This window comes from Schistocerca gregaria, chromosome 5 (genome assembly GCF_023897955.1).
Source record: "Schistocerca gregaria isolate iqSchGreg1 chromosome 5, iqSchGreg1.2, whole genome shotgun sequence".
NCBI classification, from domain to species: Eukaryota; Metazoa; Arthropoda; class Insecta; order Orthoptera; family Acrididae; genus Schistocerca; species Schistocerca gregaria.
Genome location: NC_064924.1, coordinates 173,364,792 through 173,390,437, shown reverse-complemented (window position 1 = coordinate 173,390,437; position 25,646 = coordinate 173,364,792). Strand labels below are relative to the sequence as shown.

Genomic DNA, 25,646 nt, shown 5'->3' with positions numbered 1-25,646 from the left:
TTTCACACCACTGTTTATTTTGATCTTCTAATGGCTTTACTAGAAAAATGACAGCAACATCTGCAAACAAACTAAGATGGCTGATCAGATAGTTTCCCAGATCATTTTATAGAAAAGGAACAGCAGAGGTCTTATAACACTACACAAGGGAAACACAAGAAATCACTTCTGTTTTACTCAATGATTTTCCACCAAGTACCATGAACTGTGACTTTTATGACAGGAAATCATGAATCCAGTTGCACAACTGAGACAATATTCCAAAAGCACGAAATTTGATTACAAGCCCCTTGTGAGGTATAGTGTCAAAAGCCTTCTGGAAATCTAGTAATACAGAATATATTTGAAATCCCTTGTCGACAGCACATTTTCTGTAAACAAGGAACTAGTTGTATTTCGCAAGAATGATGTTTTCTAAATCCGTAGTGACTGTGTGTCAATAGACAGGTCTCCTCAATGTGATTCATAATGTTCAAATGCAGTACACATTCTAAAATCCTGATGCGCATCGACATTAATGATACGAGCTTATAATTTAGTGGATTACTCATACTGCCTTTCTTGAGTATTGGCGTGACCTGTCCAACTTTCCAGTCTTGGGGTATGGATCTTTTGACGAGCGAATGTTTGTATGTGATTGTTAATTAGGGAGCTGTTGCATCAGCATATTCCGAAAGGAATCTAACTGTTATTTTATTAAGTGATTTAAGTTGAATCACTTCTCTGAGGACATCTACTTTTAAGTTATTAATGTTGGCAGCTGTTCTTGATTTGAATACTGGAATATTTACTTTGCCTTCTTTGGTGAAGAAATTTTGAAAGGCTGTGTTAAGTAACTCTGGTTAGCAGCACTGTCACTGATAGTATTTCCATTGCTATCGTGCAGACAAGGCATCGATTTTGAATTGCTGCTAGCATACTTTGCATGTAGCCATTATCTTTTTGGATTTACTGCCAAGTTACGAAACAAAGCCTCACTCTCGAAACTATTACAAACATCTCACATTGAAGTCCACAGTAAATCTCGAGCTTCTGTAAAGGATCACAAGTCACCAGTCTTGGGGGTTTTGTGTTCTTTTAAATTTGGCATGCTTTTTTTAGTTGTTTCTGCAACACTGTTCTGACCTCCTTTGTGTACCAAGGGAGATCAGCTTCATTGTTTTTTAATTTATTTGGAACAAATCTCTCAATTGCTGTCAATAATTTTTTTTTTTAAATTCAAGCCACATCTGGTCTAGACTTATACCATTTATTTGGACGGAGTTGAGATTGTCTCCCAGGAAGGCAACAAGCGAATTTTTGTCTGCTTTTTTGAATAGATATATTTTTCGTATAATTTGGGAGGATTTAGGAGTTCCAGTATTCAGTCTTGCTACAACAACCCTTTGTCCACTAATCCCTGTAACTCTGTTGATGCTCAGTATTAGCTCATGATTATGTAACTTAATGAACAATTAATTAAACAAGAATGCATTTATCTTTAATAGAAGGTGATCACATCACTAAATAAGGAGGACTCTGCTGTCCTGTTATGCAGTCATTGTTCTCAACTTCAGTTCTCTAAATACACTTCCAAATAGCAATGATTTATTACTTTGCCCCATAGAAAGTGGTAGTGATTTTCTATTACCTCACATATTGTCCTAATGAATGTGTCTTTTGCAGTCCACCAAAAACCACCATTGTTTCACCAAGGACGGAAGCAGAGTGACCAGCCATTGCAGGTGGTGCAGTAGTACTATTTATGGCTCTCCATCGATTGCAGCTGATATAGTAAATGTGTAACTCATTGAAAAGTCGCCAGCCCTACAAACACAAAAGACTTTTCATGCAGTTTATCAATACTCAGTATCAAAGTTCTTTAATGATACAGAAAGGGTAATTTGTACACATACTGAAACTTTAAATGACATAATGACACTAAGGTTAAATTATTAAAATGATATCTTCCAATAACTGACAGAACCATAGGGTGCACAAAATTTACAGCTGTGGTTTCCTTTCTGTAACATTAAAATGACGTGTATCTTAAAAGACTGAACATAGCAAAATTTGCTGACAAGGAATTTCTGGTAGTAGAGAAGCACTATAACACCAGCTTGTTCAGAGAAGCTATAGAAACACAAAAACATGGGAATGGCTTCAACAAGAAAGCCTTGGATCCTGGTTTCCCGTGCTGCAGCGAATTGCCGTGGCAGGTAGCAAGAGGAGAACCGAACCGGAAATGACCGCAGAGAAGACCTTGGACGTTGGCGTACCAGGTACATAAAGTCAGCGGCTGCGAGCTCGGCTCCAGTTCACCACCCGCTACTGAAAATTCTTTGCTTTGATGATAAAGGCACCAGAGTAGAATGATGTGTAAGTGACAAATTTGTGTCACTGCGTGAGGTATTTCAGGAATTGAATGGAATACTCCCAGGACTTCAGAATTGATATCACAGTACAAATGATGAAATAGTATGTCTTTTCAGATGTTGTTGTCCTTTTAAAGTTTTCCTCAAAGACAAACCTGGAAAATACGATATAGTTGTGCATTTGAACGATACAAAATAAAAATGGAAGCGTACCCTGAAAATGGCAGTAGACCTGTCTGTGAGCAAGGTCCTTTTGAGATTGTGAAGAGACTGATGGAGCCAACAAAGAATACAGTCTACAATATCACAACTGACCGTTCCTACACTTCTGTGGAATTGGCGGACATTCTGTATGAAGATTGAAAACTTGTACTGGTTGGGACAGTCAAATCCAACCGAAAACACATACTACAAGAACTTAAGATGACCACAGGCAGAGAGCTTTATTTCTCCAAATTTGCACTCACAAATCCATCTACTAAGATGTCTCCAGCAACAAGTCTCTTACATCACAAAGGAAAAAAAAAAATCTGTAGATGTTGTCAATACAACATTGTGATGCAGGAGTAGAAGTTGATACACCAAAAAAGAAAACCCATATAAACCTATACTATTATTCCACAATGGGAGGAGTGGATGCCATAGATCAATTGGCTGAGACATACTGTACAAAAAGGGTATGAGAAGATGGCCACTGTCATGTTCTACAGCCTTCTTGATATGGCTGCCATGAACTCATACACACTGTTCAAGATGAATGTGCCTCAGTGGAAGAAAAAGAAATAAAATGCCAGAAAACTGTATCTCCATGACTTAGGCCTTGAACTTTTGAAACCATATGTAGAAGAGCGATCCAAGGACTTGAAAGTGTTCCAGTAGCCTATAATTTGCACGATGGGAGAGACCCTTGGATCAAAAACCAGAGGTAACAAAAATTGCTGCAAATGAAGGAACCAACTACAAAAGCAAATGCTACATATGCTTGAAGAATGCAAGTAACCAGAGAGCCTAAGACAACATCACAAAAAACAAGTTAACGTGTGGAAGCTGTGGTCTCCATCTGTGTAAGACTCATTCAGAATCAATCATTTTGTGTGCAGGAGGTAAATGTCATCTGTAAATGACAGTATTATCTCCAAATGAAGAGTGTGTTTTGAAAATTTTCCATGTATCATAATAATATTTGTACAACTGTTTTTATTTCTGTTTTTGATACTTTCTGTTATTTAGTTATTAGATAAGAGGGTGCTTAGAAACTTTGGACAGACTGTGTAATTAAGTACAAACTGTATGTTTCTAGTTTATACAAACTTTCATTGTTCAAGATTTGACCACTGTTGCTTGTCATATTCACACTGTGTGTTCAAAAAATTATGTTTCTGGTTATATTGTCAATATTTCCTGTTAAACTGATTTCACATGGGAAACAAAATTACTTAAAATAATAAGTATTAGAGAACTTACAGCTTATGTAACATGAGCAAAATTTTTCCTTGGTTAGTGCCCATGTAACCTAAAATACACTCCTGGAAATGGAAAAAAGAACACATTGACACCGGTGTGTCAGACCCACCATACTTGCTCCGGACACTGCGAGAGGGCTGTACAAGCAATGATCACACGCACGGCACAGCGGACACACCAGGAACCGTGGTGTTGGCCGTCGAATGGCGCTAGCTGCGCAGCATTTGTGCACCGCCGCCGTCAGTCTCAGCCAGTTTGCTGTGGCATACGGAGCTCCATCGCAGTCTTTAACACTGGTAGCATGCCGCGACAGCGTGGACGTGAACCGTATGTGCAGTTGACGGACTTTGAGCGAGGGCGTATAGTGGGCATGCGGGAGGCCGGGTGGACGTACCGCCGAATTGCTCAACACGTGGGGCGTGAGGTCTCCACAGTACATCGATGTTGTCGCCAGTGGTTGGCGGAAGGTGCACATGCCCGTCGACCTGGGACCGAACTGCAGCGACGCATGGATGCACGCCATGACCGTAGGACCCTACACAGTGCCGTAGGGGACCGCACCGCCACTTCCCAGCAAATTAGGGACACTGTTGCTCCTGGGGTATCAGCGAGGACCATTCGCAACCGTCTCCATGAAGCTGGGCTACGGCCCCGCACACCGTTAGGCCGTCTTCCGCTCACTCCCCAACATCGTGCAGCCCGCCACCAGTGGTGTCGCGACAGGCGTGAATGGAGGGACGAATGGAGACGTGTCGTCTTCAGCGATGAGAGTCGCTTCTGACTTGGTGCCAATGATGGTCGTATGCGTGTTTGGCGCCGTGCAGGTGAGCGCCACAATCAGGACTGCATACGACCGAGGCACACAGGGCCAACATCCGGCATCATAGTGTGGGGAGCGATCTCCTACACTGGCCGTACACCTCTGGTGATCGTCGAGGGGACACTGAATAGTGCACGGTAGATCCAAACCGTCATTGAACCCATCGTTCTACCATTCCTAGACTGGCAAGTGAACTTGCTGTTCCAACAGGACAATGCACGTCCACATGGATCCCGTGCCACCCAACGTGCTCTAGAAGGTGTAAGTCAACTACCCTGGCCAGCAAGATCTCCGGATCTGTCCCCCATTGAGCATGTTTGAGACTGGATGAAGCGTCATCTCACGCGGTCTGCACGTCCAGCACGAACGCAGGTCCAACTGAGGCGCCAGGTGGAAATGCCATGGCAAGCTGTTCCACAGGACTACATCCAGCATCTCTACGATCGTCTCCATGGGAGAATAGCAGCCTGCATTGCTGCGAAAGGTGGATGTACACTGTACTAGTGCCGACATTGTGCATGCTCTGTTGCCTGTGTCTATGTGCCTGTGGTTCTGTCAGTGTGATCATGTGATGTATCTGACCCCAGGAATGTGTCAATAAAGTTTCCCCTTCCTGGGACAATGAATTCACGGTGTTCTTATTTCAATTTCCACGAGTGTAGCTTGGTGCTCTAGGAGTAAATGGAGATGCATTTAACAAATGATGAAAAGTAGAGCTGAATTTACAATTTAGATCTATCATCATTTAATTTATTACTTTACCAGAAGGGAAAAGGAAACTGGCATATTGTGTCTGTCTGTTGATTTCCAGTGGTGTCATCTTTCTGCTTTTCCTAACAGAATGTAAGACTTCACATCAACATTATCTGCTTCTACTGTTTCAGTTTTTTTTATCTATAGCTAAATAGAAGTTACTTTCTGAACAATCACCATATTTGTTCTACTTGATCATGTGGCATCTTTCTCAAATTGTCATTAAATCACTTCACCATGTTAGACTGAAGTGGTTTCAAGATTTCTACTCTAGCCCTCCATAACTGAAAGATGAGAGAACCACAGCTACAGAAATGTGTGATTACATAGTTAACAGTGTCCAGTGAACAACTGCTGCTTTTCATTTTCATCTACAATTTTTTTTCTGCTTTACTTTGTGTGAGAACTTTATACTAAAATTTAATTAGGCAAATCAGAGATTCAGTATGACTGCATTGAGTAAATTATGGACATTACAGAAACGGTGATATATACTTACCTGGTGGAGTGGATAAGGAGATGGATGAGTCCAGCCTCCAAAGAGGATTAAGGTATCCTTATAACAAACAATTGTAGCACATGCCTTAGGTGAAGGATACGACCCCATAGTTAGAGGCCTCACCCATTGCCGTTTGTCAAGATCAAGTCGCCATAAGTCATTAAAAGTTGTGCTTGTGGAAGTACATCCGCCAAACACATACATTGAATTGCCTACAACAGAAGAACAAAGGACTTTGATGTTATGTGTTGCTAGTGGTTGACCCAGTCCCTTACAACAATGCAATAATACAAGGCAGAAGATGAAGAGAGGTGGGAAGAAGAATTTAGGTGGATGGTACATATAGAATGATAAAAGTATGTATATATTTTGGAAGTGAGGAGGGAGAGACAGTTTGAAAGAAGATATGAAGGTAAAAAATAATAATAAAAAAATAAGTTAAACATATATCTGCCAGCTTACACCTATTTTTTAAAAAAAAAGCTGTTGTGCCATGTGCAACGTGTTCACAATTTTATACTTGCTTATTCAAACTAAAAGCATGTTTCTTGTGTGTGTTGACAGTCACTGTACCCCAACAAGTCATAAAACGTCACTGTACCCCAACAAGACATAAAACGTGGCTGTAGATCACAAACTCAGAAATCTGTTGTGGACAACAGGTACCTACGTAGCCAAGTTTCATTTCAATGGCTGGCACAGCACTGCAGCACTACTTTAGGGCTGCCAATGTCTGCTCCGAGTGTACTGGCATCTACAAAACTGTTTACAATGTGGACATATTCCACCAAAAGGCTGAAAGATACCTCTCTCTACAATGGGCTCAAAGATGCTGATAGTCAATAAAACATATATTCCTGAAGTTACATTTTATTTTCGACTAGAGAGAGTAAAGCTTGCATGTTATGTTATAAAGGTGAATGTTCTCTCAAAGAATGTTGCACCAGTTAGCAAAATTAGGTCTTAAATATGTCATATGTTCCTGTGACAAAACACTTCACAATTTATTTATCGAAATTTAATTTATTTTTATGATTATTAATTAAAATAAAAATGTCTTTTTATGAAAAAAGTGTGAATAACTATTCATTATTTAACAGTTCAATTAGCAACAAATACACAATTCAAGTACAAGTGAAAATAAAATGTTGCTGCTGGCAAGATCTGAACCAGTGGCTTTGTAATGACAAGACTCATACAGTACACACTCAGTTACCACTAGTTCTGTTCAAATGCTCGAAATGTTTTGTAGCTTACAATTCTTGAAAACCAATTAAAGTGATTTTTCAGTTTTTTCAGAAGTGCGTCATGCAGCTGTAGGAAATTTATCTCTGGGCAATGAGCCCTTCATATGCTATGAGAATAAAGAAAATCATAGGGGACCACTCCCAAATATCCCATTGTACAATTTAGTTCTTTAGGGTACCTTTGGGCATATACGGAACAGCATCCACTAAAGGCACAGACAAGGTTCCCAGAGAAAGAAAGGAAGGAAGAAAAAGAGAGAGAGAGAGAGAGAGAGAGAGAGAGAGAGAGAGAGAGAGAGAGAGAGAGAGAGCAGTATCAAAGTGCTCATCCGAGATAAAATTCCATATTGGGATGCACTGTGCTGAGTGGAACATTCACTTTAAAAAGAAGTTCTTTTTAGCAAAAAATAACCCAAAAGCCATGAGCAACATCTTACCATATGGGAACTTTTTTTGTTTTAGAATGGTAGACAGTGGTCTTATATCAATATACATTTTTTCCTTAAGCTCCCAAATTCGTTGATTAATATGGGAAAATGGAGCTTATGGATATACAAATGCCATTTCTTTATGGTCCTGAGTATCCCCACCAAAGAGAATGTAATGGAAATGATGTAAAGATAATAAAAAGAAGCAGTATCAGGGAACGGAAATGATGTAAAGACAAAGTGTTCTGACTGACAATAGGGCTGGTGCTTGTTCAAGATAGGAATATGACTGAAACTTTATGACAGATTGAGGCTGGGTGCACACAAACTCAAACCCGAGTTCTTGTCTCTCACAGGGAGTGTTCTTACTAAGGCCTGAATGTGCAGACAAGCTTCACAATTCACCTCATGGTCAAGCCTGCTCATCTCTTTTTTAAACACATCGGCTGAAGAGCGAAATTTTCATTCTGGAAAGAAACTGCAGACCTTAGCTAGCCAGTCTCCACAATGCACTATAACAGATTGTTCTCACAGGAGTGCTAGTTCTGGGAAGTATGCAGGAGAGCTTCTATAAAGAATCAAAAGCAGGTAGGCTGAAGCTGCGAGACAGCCTGCAAGGCATATTTGAACAGTTCAGTCAGTAAGGTAGTTCTGTTCCCTCAGGTTTTCTCGACATGGCTGACTAACAGTGTGCTCCCTGGCATACAGTTGAAGACAATGTCCTGAGTTTCAGAGACAGCTTGCAAAGTGTAGACTAGCAAGGAGAGCTGCTTCAAACCACTCTTTCAACTGAAGACCACACCAATAACTATAACCCCCTTATGTATTGCTCCCATACAGTCTTTAAAGGCAAGATTAAATTAATTATGGTGCACAAATATGCATTTAATAATTCTTTGGTATGAACTGAATGGGACAAAACCATAATATGTGGTACAATTCGACATGTCCTCCTAGTGCAGTCAAAATTGTGGCACAACTCGGCATTTTCTCATACAGAGAGTGTTGAAATTTTTACGGCAGTTGCTACATTACACTGATAATTCTCTTTTGATTCTTCTTGTCTATTTCACAGAGTAGCCTAGTCATTGGCTCCAGATATACTAAAAAATACCATACAAGTAAATATATTTTGTAAAGCCAAACAAACTGCAGCAGAAAGGTCTGAAAAACTGAAAGAATATGACACCCTTCACGACAGTTCTGCCACTATAACAAGTGAAGTCCATCATACCACAAAAGCATGCAGAATGTGAATATCTTTTGGTAATAGATGGTGTGTACGCCTCAGGAGTTAATTCTTCACATTCTATGAGGAACTCCGTCACAGACCGATTAAACTTCTTCTGTGTATGGCGAATAACATCTGTAACAAATGAAAATGCTTTAACAAGTAGACTTGGTATGTTGAAAAATAATTCATTTGCATAAAAAATGTAAGGCAAGAAATATGTACAAATGGGTAAACCTGTAACAGTTTAATTGATAAGTCGGTTGCAAGGGATAGGCCTATGCGTTATTCAAATGTGGAAGTTAGTAAAGGTTACGAATCCTTAATACACCGTAGTATACAGATTTTAAGAATCTTTACAAGAGAATATAATTGGTGCACTGTTCGATTATTAGGACATACATACTTTTTACAGCTTTATGCCATCGTCTACAAACAACGGAACATTCTTCTAAGTCTTTGTATGGGGGAACAAGACTAAGAATATATTCCAAAACTTCATCAGGAAGATCGTCTATTGACCTTTCGTATCTGTTCACGGGCACAGCAGTGAGAGAGGATGACATTTTTGCTGTCAAATTTCGGCATATATTAAGTACATTGCAACTTTTAGCCGGGGAAACTAAATCGCTTCATCACTTTTCAGCCACCACTTGTAAACACACAATGTAAACTGCTTTTAGCGCCATCTCATCGGGATTTGCAACTGCATTCTGTTAACAAAGTACCAACTTCCCGCGATCTTTTAATTTTTCGACACGTGTAAACACATTCATTAGCTTCTACCGGCAAAGCTCAGTTCTTGGTGACTGATGCATGTTGATAGCGGTTATTATTGGCACATTTTCTTCTAAATAGGCAACAACACTTCTGTAGCGTCTGGCATCGCTAAACATATGACTATCGCCTCGCACAAGGCACTGGAATCAGCTGTTCGGTTCAAAATGTAAACAGCACGCGAACATGTTATAGTTGAAAGTATTCGTTCTGTAGCAACTTTAGTGAAATTTTGCGACTAGGCCGTATCGTAAAGACAGACGCGACATGTCGATGCTTACTCAGATAAATCCTTTACTCATAAAAATTCCAAATATTCGATTTGCAGCACCTTTCAGAAACATTAATTTATCGGTCCCTCAAAAGGTATAGTTCTACCGATCAATTATTAAACAATATTTCAGTTACTGTCATACGTAAAGGACTGTTCCTACTGAAATTAAAAGCAATTTTCTACAATGATTGATAGTGTCGTTTGTCTGTTGCCGTACTAGGTGAAAATTTCCTGAGGAGCTACAGTATCTTCTTGAATACTGTCACTGTTGTGATAATCTCCGTCTTTCAATTTATTTCAGATAACCGTAGTGTCGGTGACAGTCGGAGTGGTCTTAATCGGTTTTTTAGCGAGATACTTGCGTCGCAGAAGAAGGGTGATTAATTACAACAAACGTGGAGCTAATCAACGTATCTACTCTTCCCGAGGTGCAAAAAGTCCGAATGGAGGTACGTTCATTATTATCAAGTGACCAGGTTGGTACAAGAAGGTTCATAGTTACGTGTTCTGTCATCTATGGCCTGTTTCTATTTGGTGTTTTGTTTTAGTTAGGGTAAATCTCACTTAACGTTGTAATTATGTCCATTAATTTTCAATACAACGAAATCGATTGTTGTTGCAATGGATAAGTCCGACCACTGTTATTTGTGACTTTCTATTAGAAGAGGTATTATTTTGGCTCCCAGTTGTGTTTGTTTCAGTGTCAGACGCCAATATTAATTCCAGTGGAGTGAAGTATTTCATCTTTTCAGCAATAAACTCGTGCTGAATGCATATTTCCCGTTTACCAGAAAGGGACTGGAGTCAGGATGTCATATAAAATAAATGAGTAATAAATTTACACAGCATATTTAAGTTATGGCTGATATTTTACCAATAAAATATTCATTACAACAGCATTACTGTGAAACGATTTGTCGTGTCATTCAAGTTCTCTCTGTGGTACCTATACAGTTGTATTTCGGCCATAAATATTGTACCCTGAAATGTAATATGAATGGACTCAGCCTGTTTCAGTACCCTTGGAAATAGTACCTGGTGTGAGTCCTTGGGCATTTCTCCCCAACACCACTCCGAGTGCAGACTCGACACTTGAAATTTTAGTGTAATTTGTCATATTGTGGTATCTGTTTTCTATTTACAATGAAATTTGTGCTTCAACCATAGTGTAGCCACAGATTTCTATGATAGCCTAGTTGAATGGACATTGAATTTTATCTGATGTATTTTTGAAATGTTGCATCCTATGTGTAAGAATACATTTATATTAGTGTTGCATTGCCTTTTTGAACAGAGGTTTTAACAAGTGAGTGCATGACCAGTATTTCACTTTCAGTTTTTTAATGGTAACTGAGATTAATCTTTAAGGCCATTGCTGTATTAAAATCAAGTGCATTCTGTACACCACCTAGTTGTAACACAGTCCATTGTCAGTGCTGCTGTTAAGTGTTTTCCTAGCTACCAAAGAAGAAACAATAAAAACATGTTTCACTCTTGCATGAGACTCAGCAGGTCACCACAGAACCAGTAGCATGAGGTGTATGATGAAAATTTGTCTGCCCTCTCTCCATTTTCATTGCATATACAAGTGATGTATAAACCTTGTGACAGCTTTATTCAAATACCCAATTTGACTTTATGAAATTTTACATATAGTTTCACTTTTTCAGTGTATGACCATCAGTGACTATGTGTGGTATTAGCAGATTACTTTCATTTTGTTTCATATTTCAAGAATAGTTATCTTGTTACCAACCATGGATGTAGATGTCAGGATATACTACAGAGCAACCTGGTACTACAACCTTTATCTTGTCACCAAATTGTCACTTTTGAGTATAACCTGTAACTTACATTGTAACTCTGATTTTTTGCTGTGTGTGTGTGTGGGGGGGGGGGGGGGGAGGGAGGAAGGAAGGGTGGTGGCAGGGGAGGGAGGAGGAGGTGATGGTGGTAGTTGGAGACCAATGTTAAACTTGACTGTAGCCATCTACTTTCTGCAGTGAGTGCAAAATACCCTCCACCATCCATCTGGGATGGGTGCCATTATTACGGTAATGTTCTAGCTATCTCCTTCATATGTAGAGGAGGGAATAGGGTATGAAGTATTTTTGATTTCTGTCTGATAACACTTCTTGACATACATGGAATAGGTCTTCAGGTGGGGCACACCTAACTTCTTGGAATTTCTGTAACCTCTTCGCAGTTACTGAACAGAATTTTTTTTTTTTTAACATGGCAAATCCTTTCAGAATATTCTCAGTGTTTTTCTTAATATTCCAAGCTGACATTTCTGAAGAGTGGTCTGCAAGGACCACTTATTAACAGATAAGTCACATCTTCCCAGAAATCTCACTGTATAATAAAGTATGTTGTTTATACCTGCATGTTGTTCATCCATCAGTTTGAGGATGTTTCATCAGTGTCAGCAATTAATACTGAAATAAAGTTCATGATATAAGGACAGCACAGAGCATATATGCAGAGCTGTCCAGTTTATGTATAACATCAGACAGGTTGAAATCAAAGCTGAATGCTTTTTCTTAGCAAGCAATTCTAACAGCCACACCATGGCAGAGAATCATATTGAGTATGAAACTTTCAATTTCACCCTTCATACCACTGATGAACTGTTAACAAATAGTGACATGTAACTAAACAGATCAGAAACTGCAGCGATCTTGATTGTGAAACAAAGTTGTAGGAAAGACTAAAAATCTTGTTCGATCAAAATCCCCTACGCTCCAATATTTTTTCTTCAAAAGAGTTGAGAAATAGTTAATAATAGATTTTAATTCTTAAATGTGTAATAATTATGAGCCAGCCTCAGTTTGGAACCTGGACAGGCAAACATTTTGTGGGTTCTGTTACGTGTTCTTGCAAGCTTGATACACTGGCAACTATGACTTACCTGCCTGTATCCACTGAACATTACTGTTTGTATACATTTCACAGTTTCTGATGGATGTTTCTGTATTCATGACTCAGATAATTTAAATTTTATGCTTAGCTTTGTGGTTGTGTAGAGCAGTATGGTACATTACTGTACTAAGTTCCACTCAAAAGTCGATACACATTGATTGCAGCCTACATTTAGAAATAATCTTCAAGCTTACTCTCATTTTGGAAGTACCATGTTTCCACAGTTAGACATATGTAACAAGAAAACTAGCTTAATCGCTGCACATCAGATTTGGTTCCCCATGTACTTTATAGTTTTACCATAGGTGAAACTTCCTAACAATGAAATATTGAACCTTCTGTTTCCTTCCAAAAATTAATGCAAGACATTTACAAATAATCATCTAAAAAGAACTTAGCGTTTTGTCAAATTATTAACAGAGTATGACCTACACCAAAGTCTCCTTTCCTCCTCTTGCTCATGAACCTCCACTCCCTCCCCCTCCCTTTCTTGCTAGAATCCACCATGATGGGTGTAAACGCTTGAGCAGCTCACCTAGCACCTAAGAAAAATAATAGTTAGATGATTCCACATGCACTTATCATCAAATGAGAAGTTAAATACACTGAGTTTACTGTGAATGGTCCTGTAGACCACCTCTTGCTATGGAAAGGTAAAACTCTTTTTGAGGAATCATATCATCTGCTCAAACTGTTTATCATTCTAATCAATAGCAGGGCAAGTGTTCTACCCTATTTTGGGTGATTATGGGACAGCTGTAGTGCAAATTTTAAATTTCTGTTTGTAGTTGGAGAATTTAGGATGTTACATTGTAGAATTCTAGTCACTCATTTGTGATGAGTCAGGAACATGAAGTAAGAGTTCTTTTGCTCCAAAACTGATTTAAAGTTTAGTGTATAATTTGATCACTACAATGTAACTATAAAATTTCATTCTACCATAGTTTAAGCATTGTCTGGTGCGTATTATCTGGTGGTCAGCTGACTGGATACCTACAAAGTGTATGTTCTATTAGTCACACTGGACAAACCTGAGAAACTGCTTCATGTAGAGCTTTTAAATAACATTTGGCCCTTTACTGCTTTATGCAAGAATGCTGAAGACCAATTTATCAAATATCCAAAAGCAACAATCCATTCACCCTACCAATCCAGCACCGATCAAATCACAAAGCTGTAGGATTCTGTCTGGATCACAGTACAACATAATATGTGTAAATCTCAGATTCAAGTGATGTTCGTGAGTAATCTGCAGGATTGACCAGTATGAAATGAAATGTAATGTTTTTTTTATTATTATTTTGTTGATTTATTTGGGTTCTGTGACACGAACAGACCATGTCTCTCACTATACGCTCTATACTAGCTGCAAGGTGTATTTATAACACATCCTGTTGACAAAACTCATTTTATTTTTATTGTGCAACATGATGGGTAAATTTGTGACCACAGTTTCCGGCATCCAGGGTTCAATACCCATTCAAGTCTAGGATTTTTTCTGTAATTTATCACTTCTTTTCCTCACACAGGGCTCACGACTTTTTTGTGATCACAGCGGCTCCTGCTCCCACTTCTGTGCTGCAATGTCTCATCTTTGGCTATTCTTTCCTTCTCCCTCTTTGTTTCTCACAATGACAGCATTTGATATCAGAATGGCTATTCCCTACATTCTGCCTTCCTTTCTTGGAATATTCTTGCACTCACCACCTTTTGGCTGCATTAATTTGTTGTACCCTACTTGGTTTGACCTTCATTATGCATTCTATCAGAACCATGTTGACACTGAGCAGCCTGTAGATTAGTTCGCGCAGATGTGGTCAGTGTGTGGCTTTTCCTTCATACCACATTGGAAGCAATTGCGGTGGAAGTGCAAACTACCTTAGCGGTCATCATCTGCAACATTTACATACCTCCAGGCAGGCCATATACTTACCTTGAATTGATCACCTTAATCCAACAATTTTCACCATCTTTTCTCTTACTTGGGCATTTCATTGTGCACCACCCTCTGTAGGGGGGACCACTTCATAAGGTAGGGGCTTTTTACTTAACGAGCTTCTTGGTGACCATGATCTGTGTCTTATCAATGATGGTATTCCTACCCGCTTCAGTGTCATAAATGGCAGCTTTTTAGCTATCAATCAACTGTATGTTCCCCTAATCCTGTGGCTTCGCTGCATTGATCACTACATGACGATCTTTATGGCAGTGATCACTTTCTGGTGATCCTGTCGCTTCCTTGCCACTACCAGACAGACCCACTATCACAATGGGTGCTTCGAAAAGCCGGCTGGCAGTTGTATGCTTCTGCTTCTCCTTCACCTCCTGTGTGAGACTGCACAATGACATGCAAGACCTCTTCGATGTGATCATCCACATCACTGGGTTTCTTCCACCTGGTGGCGTGGTGGACCAAAGAAGTTGAAATAGTTGTTAAGGATTGCCAAAGAGCCATGCAGAGTTTCAAGCAACGTCCTTTGCAGACCAAGCCTATCACTTGTAAGTGACTTCATGCTAACATGCTAAGGATTGCTATCTGATTAAATGCAATGAGAAGGAATTGCTGGGAGCACTACACCTCCTCCCTGGGAAAGTATGCCTCTTCAGCTGCGGTGTGGGCCAAGCTCTGTTGTCTTCTGGATGTCCAACAATTAAAACTGTTCCAGATCTTGTCCTTCAGGGTGGTCTTTGTACTGATGTGGCTCTTCCTGAACACTGTGCAACCCACCTTGTGACGGCATTGGAGTCCTCTTCTGATCTGGTTACCTTTCTACTGCAGAAACGACAAATTGAAGACTACCAACCTCCCCCCCCCCCCCCCCTGCCAAGCAGAATTGCGTGATGAACCTTTCACTGACTGGGAACTGCTTCAGGCTCTTGCCTTGTCTCAAGATACTGTCCCAGGCCCTGATTCAGCTGATAATCAGATTATCCAACACCTGGATGTTACTCAAAGGCTACATCTACTCGAGGACTACAACTGTGTTTGGATTGCAGGTGTCTTCCCTTCACAATGGCTACAGTATTGTCATCTAAATCTTTAAGCCAGACAAAGACCCAGCACATCGCAACAGCTACTGACCAATTAGCTTCACCAACGTACTTTGGAAATTACTTGAAAGGCAGATTATGTTGGGTTCTTGAGCCTCATAGCCTTTTATCCCCTTAACAATGTGATTTCTAGCAGTGACAATCAATAGGCGACCATCTAGTCCAATTTGGAAATAGCGATCCCAAGGGCTCCCTCTAAATGCAAACACCTCACTGCAGCCTTTTTTGACCTACATCAAGTGTGTGAACCACTTGGCACCATCACATTTTACTTACCCTCCCTGACATGTGCTTTAGAGGGTTTCTACTAATTTTTATTCATCAGTATTTATACCACTAATTTTTCTGGGTTTGAGTTGGTACTTCACCCAGCTCTCCATGGGTCCAAGAGAAAGGTTTCCCATAGATCTCTGTCCTGAGTATCTTACTTTTACTCATAGTCATCAATGGGCTAGTGACCTCAGTTGGTCTGCTGGTCATTTCTGAACTGTGTGTCGACAACTTTTGCAACTAGCACTGCTTCCATTCAGTAAGTAGCCTCGGCTGAACACCAACTCCAAGGTGCCATCTGACAGGCCCCTCCACGGATCCATCCCTATGGTTCACAGTTCTCTCCTGCAAAAACGTAGATAATGCATTTCTACACTCATAGCACGGTCCATCCTGACCCAACATTGTATGTGGACACCCAATACTTGGAAGTTGTTGCCTAGTCCCGTTTTTTGGGCCACTTTTTTTTTCTAAAAAGCTAACTTGGCTGTACTATATTCGTTAACTAAAGACTAGTTGCATGGAGAAGTGTAACACTCTTATTCTTGCCCAAACTTCTTGGAGTGCTGATTGTGTTAATCTTCTCCATATTCTCATGGCTCTGGTCCCATACTGACTGGACCACAGTTTCGAGGTTTGTGGTCCAACAGTGCCTTCAACTTTGACATTGTTAGACCCAGTCCAGTACCGTAGAGTTCCCTCTGGTCTTGGTTTTGTATGGAATAGTCCCATAGACAGTCTCCTCGCTGCAGTGCTTACCTCTTCAGTTCTGACAGTACCAACTCTTGGTCTCTTAGGTAATTGCCATTTGACAAGTCCCTTATCATGCAACATATCTCATTCTTTTTACATATGAGGAGCTATGATACCCACCCCTTGGGTGGGATTACCAGTTGGAATGCACCTCACAGCCTTCTGCCAGGATCCCCACCTACCTTCCCAGGAATATGCTCCACGTGTTTCCTCGTGCATCCCCCCCCCCCCCCCCCTTGTTGAATCTTAGTCACCCCCATGACCTTTCGGTGTCTGTGATGTTCAGTTCTTCAGCAGTTTCAGAGTGCTACCATCTTTTACACTGATGGCTCTAAAACTGTGGATTAGACACAATATGCTATTACAGCCCCTGCTGGTCAGAAATACAATCTATTGCCAGGAACATGTAGTGTTCTTATAGAGAAGCTGATAGTCGTTAACTGAGTCCCCTCTCCCCCCCCCCCCCCCCCCGCCCCCCGTTTTTCTAATGGCCCTCACTCCCTCACTTGACCACATTTGAATACATAGTGACTCAGTGAGGAGTCTTCAGGTCATTGAGCAATGTTACTCTTGTCACCATTTGGTCTCTGCTATTCATGGTCTTCTCGCTGGACTTACTGCTCTGTTGTCTTTATCTGGGTCCCAAGTCATGTAGGTATTCCAGGGAATTAACTGGCTGACCATTTGGCTGGAGGATCGATTACACACACCCCATTCGCTTTGCCGATCCCAGGTGTGGATCTGCGGGAGCGAATAGGACCTCTTCTCACATGGAGATGGAATGACATCTGGTTGGTCACTGTTCCCTCTAATAAACAGTGCACTATCAAGGAGACTACTGCTGCGAGACGCTGTTCCTTCTGTTCCGCCCAGTCCGAATCCACCATCCTATGTCTTTCTGCATTGGTCATACCAGGCTAATCCATAATTTTATTTTATGTATGAGCCACCCCCACATTGTAGTTGTGGAGCCTTACAGACAGTAGCTAATATCTAGATGGAATGTCCCCTTCTTTTGGCCTTCCATGCTAAGTATATGCAAATCCTCTGCCTCAAATATTGGCAGACAAGTCACGAGCAGTTGGAAGTGGTTGTCCATTTTCTCCGTGAGTATGTTTTTATTTTCAGACACAAGATTTTAAGCTATCTTCAGGACAGGGGTGAGGTGGTTGGGGTTGGGCGTCTCATACTGGGCCTGGGAGACACGTGACGGTACTTCCTTGACCATCTCAATCTTTCATCCCTTCTTTCCTCTGTTTCAAGTGCTTTAGGATGTAGTTTGTCTCCTTTTCTGCTGCACCATATTTTCTGTTCTAGAGGTGGCAGTCTGTGGAATAGTGGGTGCTCTTTAACGCTTTGACTCCACTGGACTACTTCAGTTCCAGATAGGACATGGCCCTCATCATCGACGCACAAATCGTCGAAGTGGCGTCAAGCGAAAGGGTTCGTCGATTCTGTGGCAGTCTTTGGCTGCAGATTTCTGGACCTGCGTTATCGGGTGGAGAATTGTAGGAGTACCCTTGACAGGTCAGGAGAGCACTACACAAAGGAAACAGCTACTCAGGTGGCAGAGTGCTTGTGAAGTGTACGTGGGGGTTCTTTAGGCTAGGTGGTAGTTTTAGGTTATGTTGATGAACACTCGCCAGTCTTCAGGCGGATAGCGAAATCAGACTGCGTTCTTAGTAAAGACACTTCTACTGTGAAAATTTTATCAGCAAATTGTCGGAGTACTCATAACGAAGTTCCCGAATTTACTGCCTTGCAGCAAATTTCTTGCACTCAGACAAATTATATTCGGGACTGAAAGCTGGCTGAAGCCCGAAGTAAAGTTCTGAAATATTTAGCGGGTCTCGCTAAAAGATAGATTAGACGCCATAGGAGAGGGAGTGTTGATCGCAATTGACAAAAAATATTCTCTTTACTGAGGTTGAATTTTAGTGTGCCATGAAAGTTATATGCACGTATGTAACAGGTCAGGGTGAAATCAAATTAATTGTTGGATATTTTTACCTGTCGCTCGATTCCGCTGTGACAGTTTTAGCCATTCAAAGAAAGTCTAAGCTCAGTAGCGCTAGCACAGAAACAGCCAGATAGTGCAATATTAATTGGAGGCGACTTCAACCCTCCGAATATGGACTGGGTCGTCTAAGTATTCAGTGCAGTGAGTATGGTCAGTCTTGTGAAGTACTTTTGAACACGTTTTCCGAAAACTACCTTGAGCAGCTAGTTCGACAGTCCATAAGCAATGGAAATATTTTAGACCTTCTTGCTACGAAAAGGCGTGACCCTTTACAGAGACGAGGATTAGTGATCATTATGTCATCGTAGCGACGATGGTTACTAACGTTAATAAATCAGTCGAGAAGGATATGAAAGTATTTTTGCTAGAAAGAGCAGATAAGCAGATGTTAGCATCCTACTTAGACAATGAACTGACATCATTTAGTTTAATTCTGATGGACGTAGAGAAATTATGGGCAGAATTTAAACTAACTATAAATCTTGCCGAGTAATTGTATTAAGGACAGAAAAGACCCACCGTGGTTTAACAACAAAATCAGGAAAATACTGAGGAAGCAATGACCGTTGCACTCTCGATGCAACAGAGAAAGCATAAATGACGACAGGCAACAGTTAGTACAAATTCGTGTGTATGTAACAAGATCGATGCGCGAAGCATAGAACAACTACAACCGTGATACCGTAGCAAAACACGAGGGAAATTTTGGTCCTACTGAGAACCGATAAGCGGTTCAAAACCTTCTGTAGTCACTCGTTAACAAGTCTGGTGTGGCAATAGAAGCTAGCAAAAGGGGAGCCGAAATTCTGAATTTTGCGTTTAAGAAATTGTTCCCACGGGAGAACCGTACAAATGTACTCCCGTATGGGAGACATAATAATAGGCAACCTTATCGTAGAGAATCAATTGAAAGATTTGAAAATAAATAAGTCGGCAGGTCCGGATGGAAACTTAATTCGGTTTTTACAAAGACTACTCTACGGCATTGACCTCTTACTTGGCTTACATTTATCACGAATCTCTCGCCCAGCGCAAAATCTCAAGCGACTGGTAAAAGGCCCAGGTGACTCCTTATATAGGAAGGGTAAAAGAAGGGACCAGCAAAATTAAAATTAGAGACCAATTTCCGTAACACAGGTTTGTTGCAGTATTCTTGAATATATTCTTAGTTCGAATACAATACCAGTATATTTCCTTGAGAAGGAAAAACTTCGCCGGCTGGGGTGGCCGAGCGGTTCTAGACGCTACATTTTGGAACTGCGCGACCGCTACGGTCGCAGGTTCGAATCCTGCCTCGGGCATGGATGTGTGTGATGTCGTTAGGTTAGTTAGGTTTAAGTAGTTCTAAGTTCTAGGGGACTGATGACCTGAGATGTTAAGTCCCATAGCGCTCAGAGCCATTTGAGCTAGTGTTCATCAGAGACAAGGATATCGTCGAAAGTGCCCCAGAGAAGTGTGATAGGACCACTATTACTCTATATATACATAAACGATCTGACGGACAGGGTCAGAAACAATTTTTGGCTATTAGCTGATGGTGATGCGATGTATGGGAAGGTCATTGAGTGACTTTAGGAGGATACGAAATGATTTAGACAAAGTTTCTAGTTGGTATGATGAATGGCTAGCTCCAAATGTAGAATAATGTAAGTTAATGCGGATGAACAGGAAAAACAAATCTGTAATGTACGAATACAGCATTAGTGGTGTGCAGCTTGACACAATCACGTCGATTAATTATCTAGGCGTAATGTTGCAAAGCGGTATGAAATGGAAGGAGCATGTAAGGGTTGTACTAGGGAAGACGAATGGGCGACCTCGGTTTTTTGCGAGAATTTTAAGACAATATGGTTCGTCTGTAAAGGAAACCGCATACAGGACACTAGTGCGATCGATTCTTAAGTTCTGCTCTAGTGCTTGGGATCACCATCAGTTCGGATTAGATGAAGACATTGAAGCAATTCAGAGGCAGGCTGCTAGATTTATTACAAGTAGCTTCGAGTAAATGTTGCAGAGATTCTTCGGGAACACAAATGTGAGTCCCTGGAGGGAAGGCAACGTAATTTTCGATGAAAAATATTGAGTAAATATAGAGAACCGACATTTGAAGCTCACTGCAGAACGAAAATGATTAGTAGTGGTACAAGATACCCTCCGCCACGCACCATACGGTGGGCTGTGGAGTATAAATGTAGATGCAGACGTTGATTTAAAAAGAGTTGCACTAGCTGGCCGAACAGCCTTAGATGGGATCTTTCGGCCAATACTGTGATATGATCATTTGATTTCATCTCATTTACTTTATGTAATACCGTTTGTAATTTATCTTTACTGTCCTGAGTGGTAATAACATCGTGTTAATAAGTTTATACTTTCCAATATTTATGCCTGGTGGTGATCTACCTCTCTTCCATTCTCTGATCATATCTACATATATAGATGCTCAATAATGTTGGTGACAAGCTACACCTTTGTTTTACTTATTGATGTGTTTGTATTTCAACTGTTACTTCTTTACCTATGTCACTTTTAATTTGTTATTCATATATTGTAGGCTTTTTGTGACTTCTAGCAGATGTTTTGGTATTCCTTTTTCTCCTATTACTGCCCATTGCTTATTTGTGTGAATTCTGTCAAGTGCTTTTTCATAATCCACCAATAGTAGGTGACTTTCTAGATTAAATCCTCATGTCATTTGTACAGGGTGACACAGAATAATGGGAATGTATGAAATGAGTAGTGGCAGCCATGGGCAGGTGGCAGCACTGTGTGTTGGTGACTGTTAGCGAGTAAACAGTCCGCCATTTCAGTAATCATGGATCAGTGGAATGGACAACAACGTGCGTGAGCCATAAAAATGTTTTAGTAAAAAAATGATAGTTTGCTAGCGGCACAGAGGGAGCTTCGACGTTTTTATAGTTTAGGACGTCAAGATGCCGTTCCGTCGAAACACGCGATAAAATGTTGAATTAATAACTTTGAAGAGACTGGATCTGCCCTCAAGAAGAAACCAGCAGGACGACCAAGAAGGGTGCATTCTTGAGCGAACATTGATGTCTGTCTTATGGAGCCTATACGCCGTTCAGTTCGTAAGCAAGCAGCAGTGGTTGAAATGGCCCAGGAGAGTGTTCGCAGACATCATCTTCATTTAAAATTTCATTCGTACAAACTACAAATGGTGCAACAATTGAAGGATAACGTTTACTGGTTACGATTCGGAGTCTGTCAACAAATGATAACAAAAATAATCAATGACGCTGAATTTTTAAACAAGTTGTTTGTGTCAGATGAGGCACATTTTCATCTCAAAGGTTATATGAACAAATAGAACTACCGTTACTGGGCAAACACAGAAGTCGCCGCATATCGATATGCACCTATATATATAGTGGTAGTATCGAGTACACAAGATATAAAAGAGCAGTGCATTGGTGGAGCTTTCATTTTTACTCGGATGATTCATGTGAAAAGGTTTTTGACGTGATTGTGGCTGCACGACGGGATGTAACAGACTTGAATACCGAATAACTGATGGAATTAGACGCATAGGATATTCCATCGCGGAAATCGATATGGAATTCGCTATCCTGAGATCCACACTGTCAAAGAGTGTGCCGAGAACACCAACTTTCAGGCATCACCTCTCACCATAGGAAACACAGTAATCCGACGGCCGTCACTTAAGGAACAAGGGCAGCAGTGTTTCCGTAGGGTTGTCAGTGTTAACAGACAAGCAGTACCGCTTGAAACAGCCGCAGAAATCATTGTGGGACGTACGACGAATGTGTTTGTTAGGACAGGCGGCAAAAATGGCGTTAATGGGCTATGGCAGCAGACGACCGATGCGGTTGTGCTTGCCAAGAGCACGGCATCGACTGTAGCGCCTGTCTTAAGCTCGTGACTATATCAGTTGGATCGTGGACTACGAGGAAACTGTGACCTGGTTAGATGAGCCCCTTCTGATAGTAGGGTTCGAGTGTGGCGTAGACCCCACGGAGCCATGGTTCCAAGTCGTCAATGAGGCGCTGTGTAAGCTAGTGGTGGCTTCTTTTTGGTGTGAGCAGTATTTTCATGTCATGAACTGGGTCCTCCGGTCCAACTGAAATGGTTATGCTTGGCTACTTAGAGACGATTTGCAGCCATTCATGGACTTCATGTTCCCATGGCAGTGCTCCATGTCACCGGACCATAGTTGCTCACAATGGTTTGAAGAACATTGTGGACAGTCTGAGCCAATTATTTGGCTACCCAGATTGCCCAACATGAATCCCATCGAACTTTTATTGTGTTATGTCTATGAATCCTGTATAGTCAGTTCGATAGACAAACAATCAAACAACTCTTACTAATGAGTTTCATTACAACAAGACAAGTACAAATACTTAACTTTGATCCTACTACAAAAGTTTCTCGAATGAACTGCAGCTACTACTGTTCTCTATCTGTGCTTCGTAGAGATTGCTGATGATAGAGGCTACAATGAGTCGTCCAACAAAGTTGCTAACGTTGAAACTGCTATCGAAGTGGGCGCCACTAGTCGGGCACGGGGCTTATGTTGTCTTCACCTAGGGTCCCCTGCTGTCACGGTGTCGTCCTGGAGGGAGATCGTGCATGCGATTGGCTGACCTCTTCTCACAGCTGTCTCTTCTCTGTCATTCCCGACTGACGTGCCGGCGCTGACTTAACACTGTAACATATGGGACATAATAGAGAGGTGTTGGTTTGCTGTCGATATCATATCACTGAACTGTTCACAGTAACTGACTCTTTGTCCTACCTTCCTATTCATAACGATACCTACAGCCGTTATTCCATTTTCCGCTGCTGTTGGTGTTATGCTGTACTCATTTGACCAGAAATCCTTGTGATCTTTCCATTTTACTTCACTGATGCCCACTGTATATTGAGCCTTAGCATTTCCCTTTTCGTATTTTCCAGCTTCCCTGTCGTGTCCTAGCTTCTGACATTCCACACACTGGCTCGTAGAAGGTTATCATTTCGTTGGTTATTCAGTCTTTTCCTCAAGATTACTTCCCTTTTGGCAGTCCACTCACATAGGTCCGAATGTAGGACTAGTCCAGAATCTTTTGCCACTGGAGAGATCACCATGACACTTTTTCACTTATAGGCTATGTGTGCTGAATACACGTTATGTGTGTTTAATGCAGTGGTTTCCATTTCCTTCCACATCCTCATGCTGTTGATCATTGCTGATTCTTCCGCCTGTTACAGGCAGTTTCCCATCCCAGGGGCTAGAGAGACAGTGCCCAGAACTTACATCTGCTCCTCAGCCCTCTTTGATAAAACCAATAACAATAGCCGGCCGTTGTGACCGAGCGGTTCTAGGCGCTTCATTCTGAACCGCGCGACCACTATGGTCGCAGGTTCGAATCCTGCCTCGGGCATGGATGTGTGTAATGTCTTTAGGTTAGTCAGGTTTAAGTAGTTCTGAGTTCTAGGGCACTGATGACCTCAGGTGTTAAGTCCCACAGTGCTCAGAGCCGTTTTGAGTCAACAACAATAGTTCAGGTATACATTCTGGTGTGACAAGCAGATGATGATGTAGGAGGTATATGAAGATATTGAATGGGTAATTCAGTTGTAAAAGGAGATGAGAATGTAATAGTCTTGGCATATTGTAATGTGGTTTTAAGGGAAGGTGTAGAAGAAAGCGTTAGGGGACAATATGGGCGTGCTAGTAGGACAGAGAGAAGAGAGCCTCATTTGAGTTGTGCATTAAATTTCAGATGGTAGCAGCGAATGTTCTGATTAAGAATTACAAGAGGAGGAAGAACAATTGGAAAAGTGCGGGAGATACTAGAATATTTCAGGTAGATTACATTGTGGTCACGCAGAGATTACAAAATCATATATTTGATTGTAAGGCGTATCCAGGGGCAGATATAGACTCAGATCACAATTTGGTAATGATGAACCTCAGGGGGCTCACAGTTCTTCCATGAGTTCATGTGTGTGGCACCCACAGCCCTGAGCTATTGCAGCCCATTATTCTTTCCCAGACTGTATTTCCTTCCCCATACCGCTCCCTCCCAGTCCTTGCTCCTTCCCTGTTGCCCCCTCTTTCCCCCCTCTCATTATTCTCATGTATGTTGACCTGGCTATCCATCTGGCTTCCTGTATTCCTTGCGGCTTTGTTCCCCTTGCATTTTCTTTTTCATCTTTTTTGGCGTTTCTGGTCCACTTCTAAATTTTTTCTCTGTAGTGTGAGCCATTTGGGGAAGAACTCCCTTCTCCTTCCTTCCCCGCCATAGCCCTCTCCGCCCCGCTGGGTCACCAGCATGTATAGCGAGTCCATGAGGTGGGGCTGTTATGTACCCATCTGGCTGGGCCCCATGACACCACAAAGGTCACACTTCTGATATGTGAGTTATTACCTCCCTAGGTATGTGTAAGAGTGGTTGCTTGTCATTCTGGACCATTGGGGCTCCCAGCGAACGACCACTGTGCCAGATGGCCCCTGCTGTGACTACATGGTGGCCATGGGGAGAGTCTCTCGGTGTCGTTCCCCCTCCTTGCTTAAAGAAGTGTCCCAGTACTAAGGCACCCACCAGTGACGGGGCTCTCCCCCCCCCCCCCCCCCCGCCCCCCCAGAACCTCTCCCTTCAGTGTCTCTCAGGTTAGAAATCTTCTATCACAATTCAGCTATGGGACACACAGTCTATGGACCCCACTCTCTTTCGGTTTTGGATCTTGCAGAAATCTGCACTCCTCAGCCTGTGAAAGAGGAGGAGAAGAAGAAGAAGAAGAAATATAAGTTCCAGG

General features: G+C 41.4%; 2 protein-coding genes across 3 annotated transcripts in view; one reads left to right on the top strand and one right to left on the bottom strand.

The window, feature by feature from the left end:
* Positions 1 to 9,623, bottom strand: part of LOC126271992 (F-box only protein 42) — a 71,500-nt gene extending 61,877 nt beyond the window's left edge. Inside the window, exons 1-4 of one of the 2 annotated variants that reach the window (XM_049974474.1) lie at positions 9,203 to 9,623; positions 8,800 to 8,931; positions 5,891 to 6,102; positions 1,631 to 1,806 (exon numbers count right to left, since the gene is read on the bottom strand). In XM_049974474.1, the coding sequence (XP_049830431.1) occupies positions 1,631 to 1,806; positions 5,891 to 6,102; positions 8,800 to 8,931; positions 9,203 to 9,362 (680 nt within the window). In that variant the 5' untranslated portion in view covers positions 9,363 to 9,623. The remainder of the gene's footprint in view (positions 1 to 1,630; positions 1,807 to 5,890; positions 6,103 to 8,799; positions 8,932 to 9,202) is intronic. The other variant, XM_049974475.1, reaches the window with a different exon arrangement.
* Positions 9,624 to 9,840: 217 nt separating this feature from the next.
* Positions 9,841 to 25,646, top strand: part of LOC126271993 (mitoguardin) — a 1,260,603-nt gene continuing 1,244,797 nt past the window's right edge. The window contains exons 1-2 of the mRNA XM_049974476.1: positions 9,841 to 9,939; positions 10,149 to 10,296. Coding sequence (XP_049830433.1) covers positions 9,841 to 9,939; positions 10,149 to 10,296 — 247 coding nt within the window. The remainder of the gene's footprint in view (positions 9,940 to 10,148; positions 10,297 to 25,646) is intronic.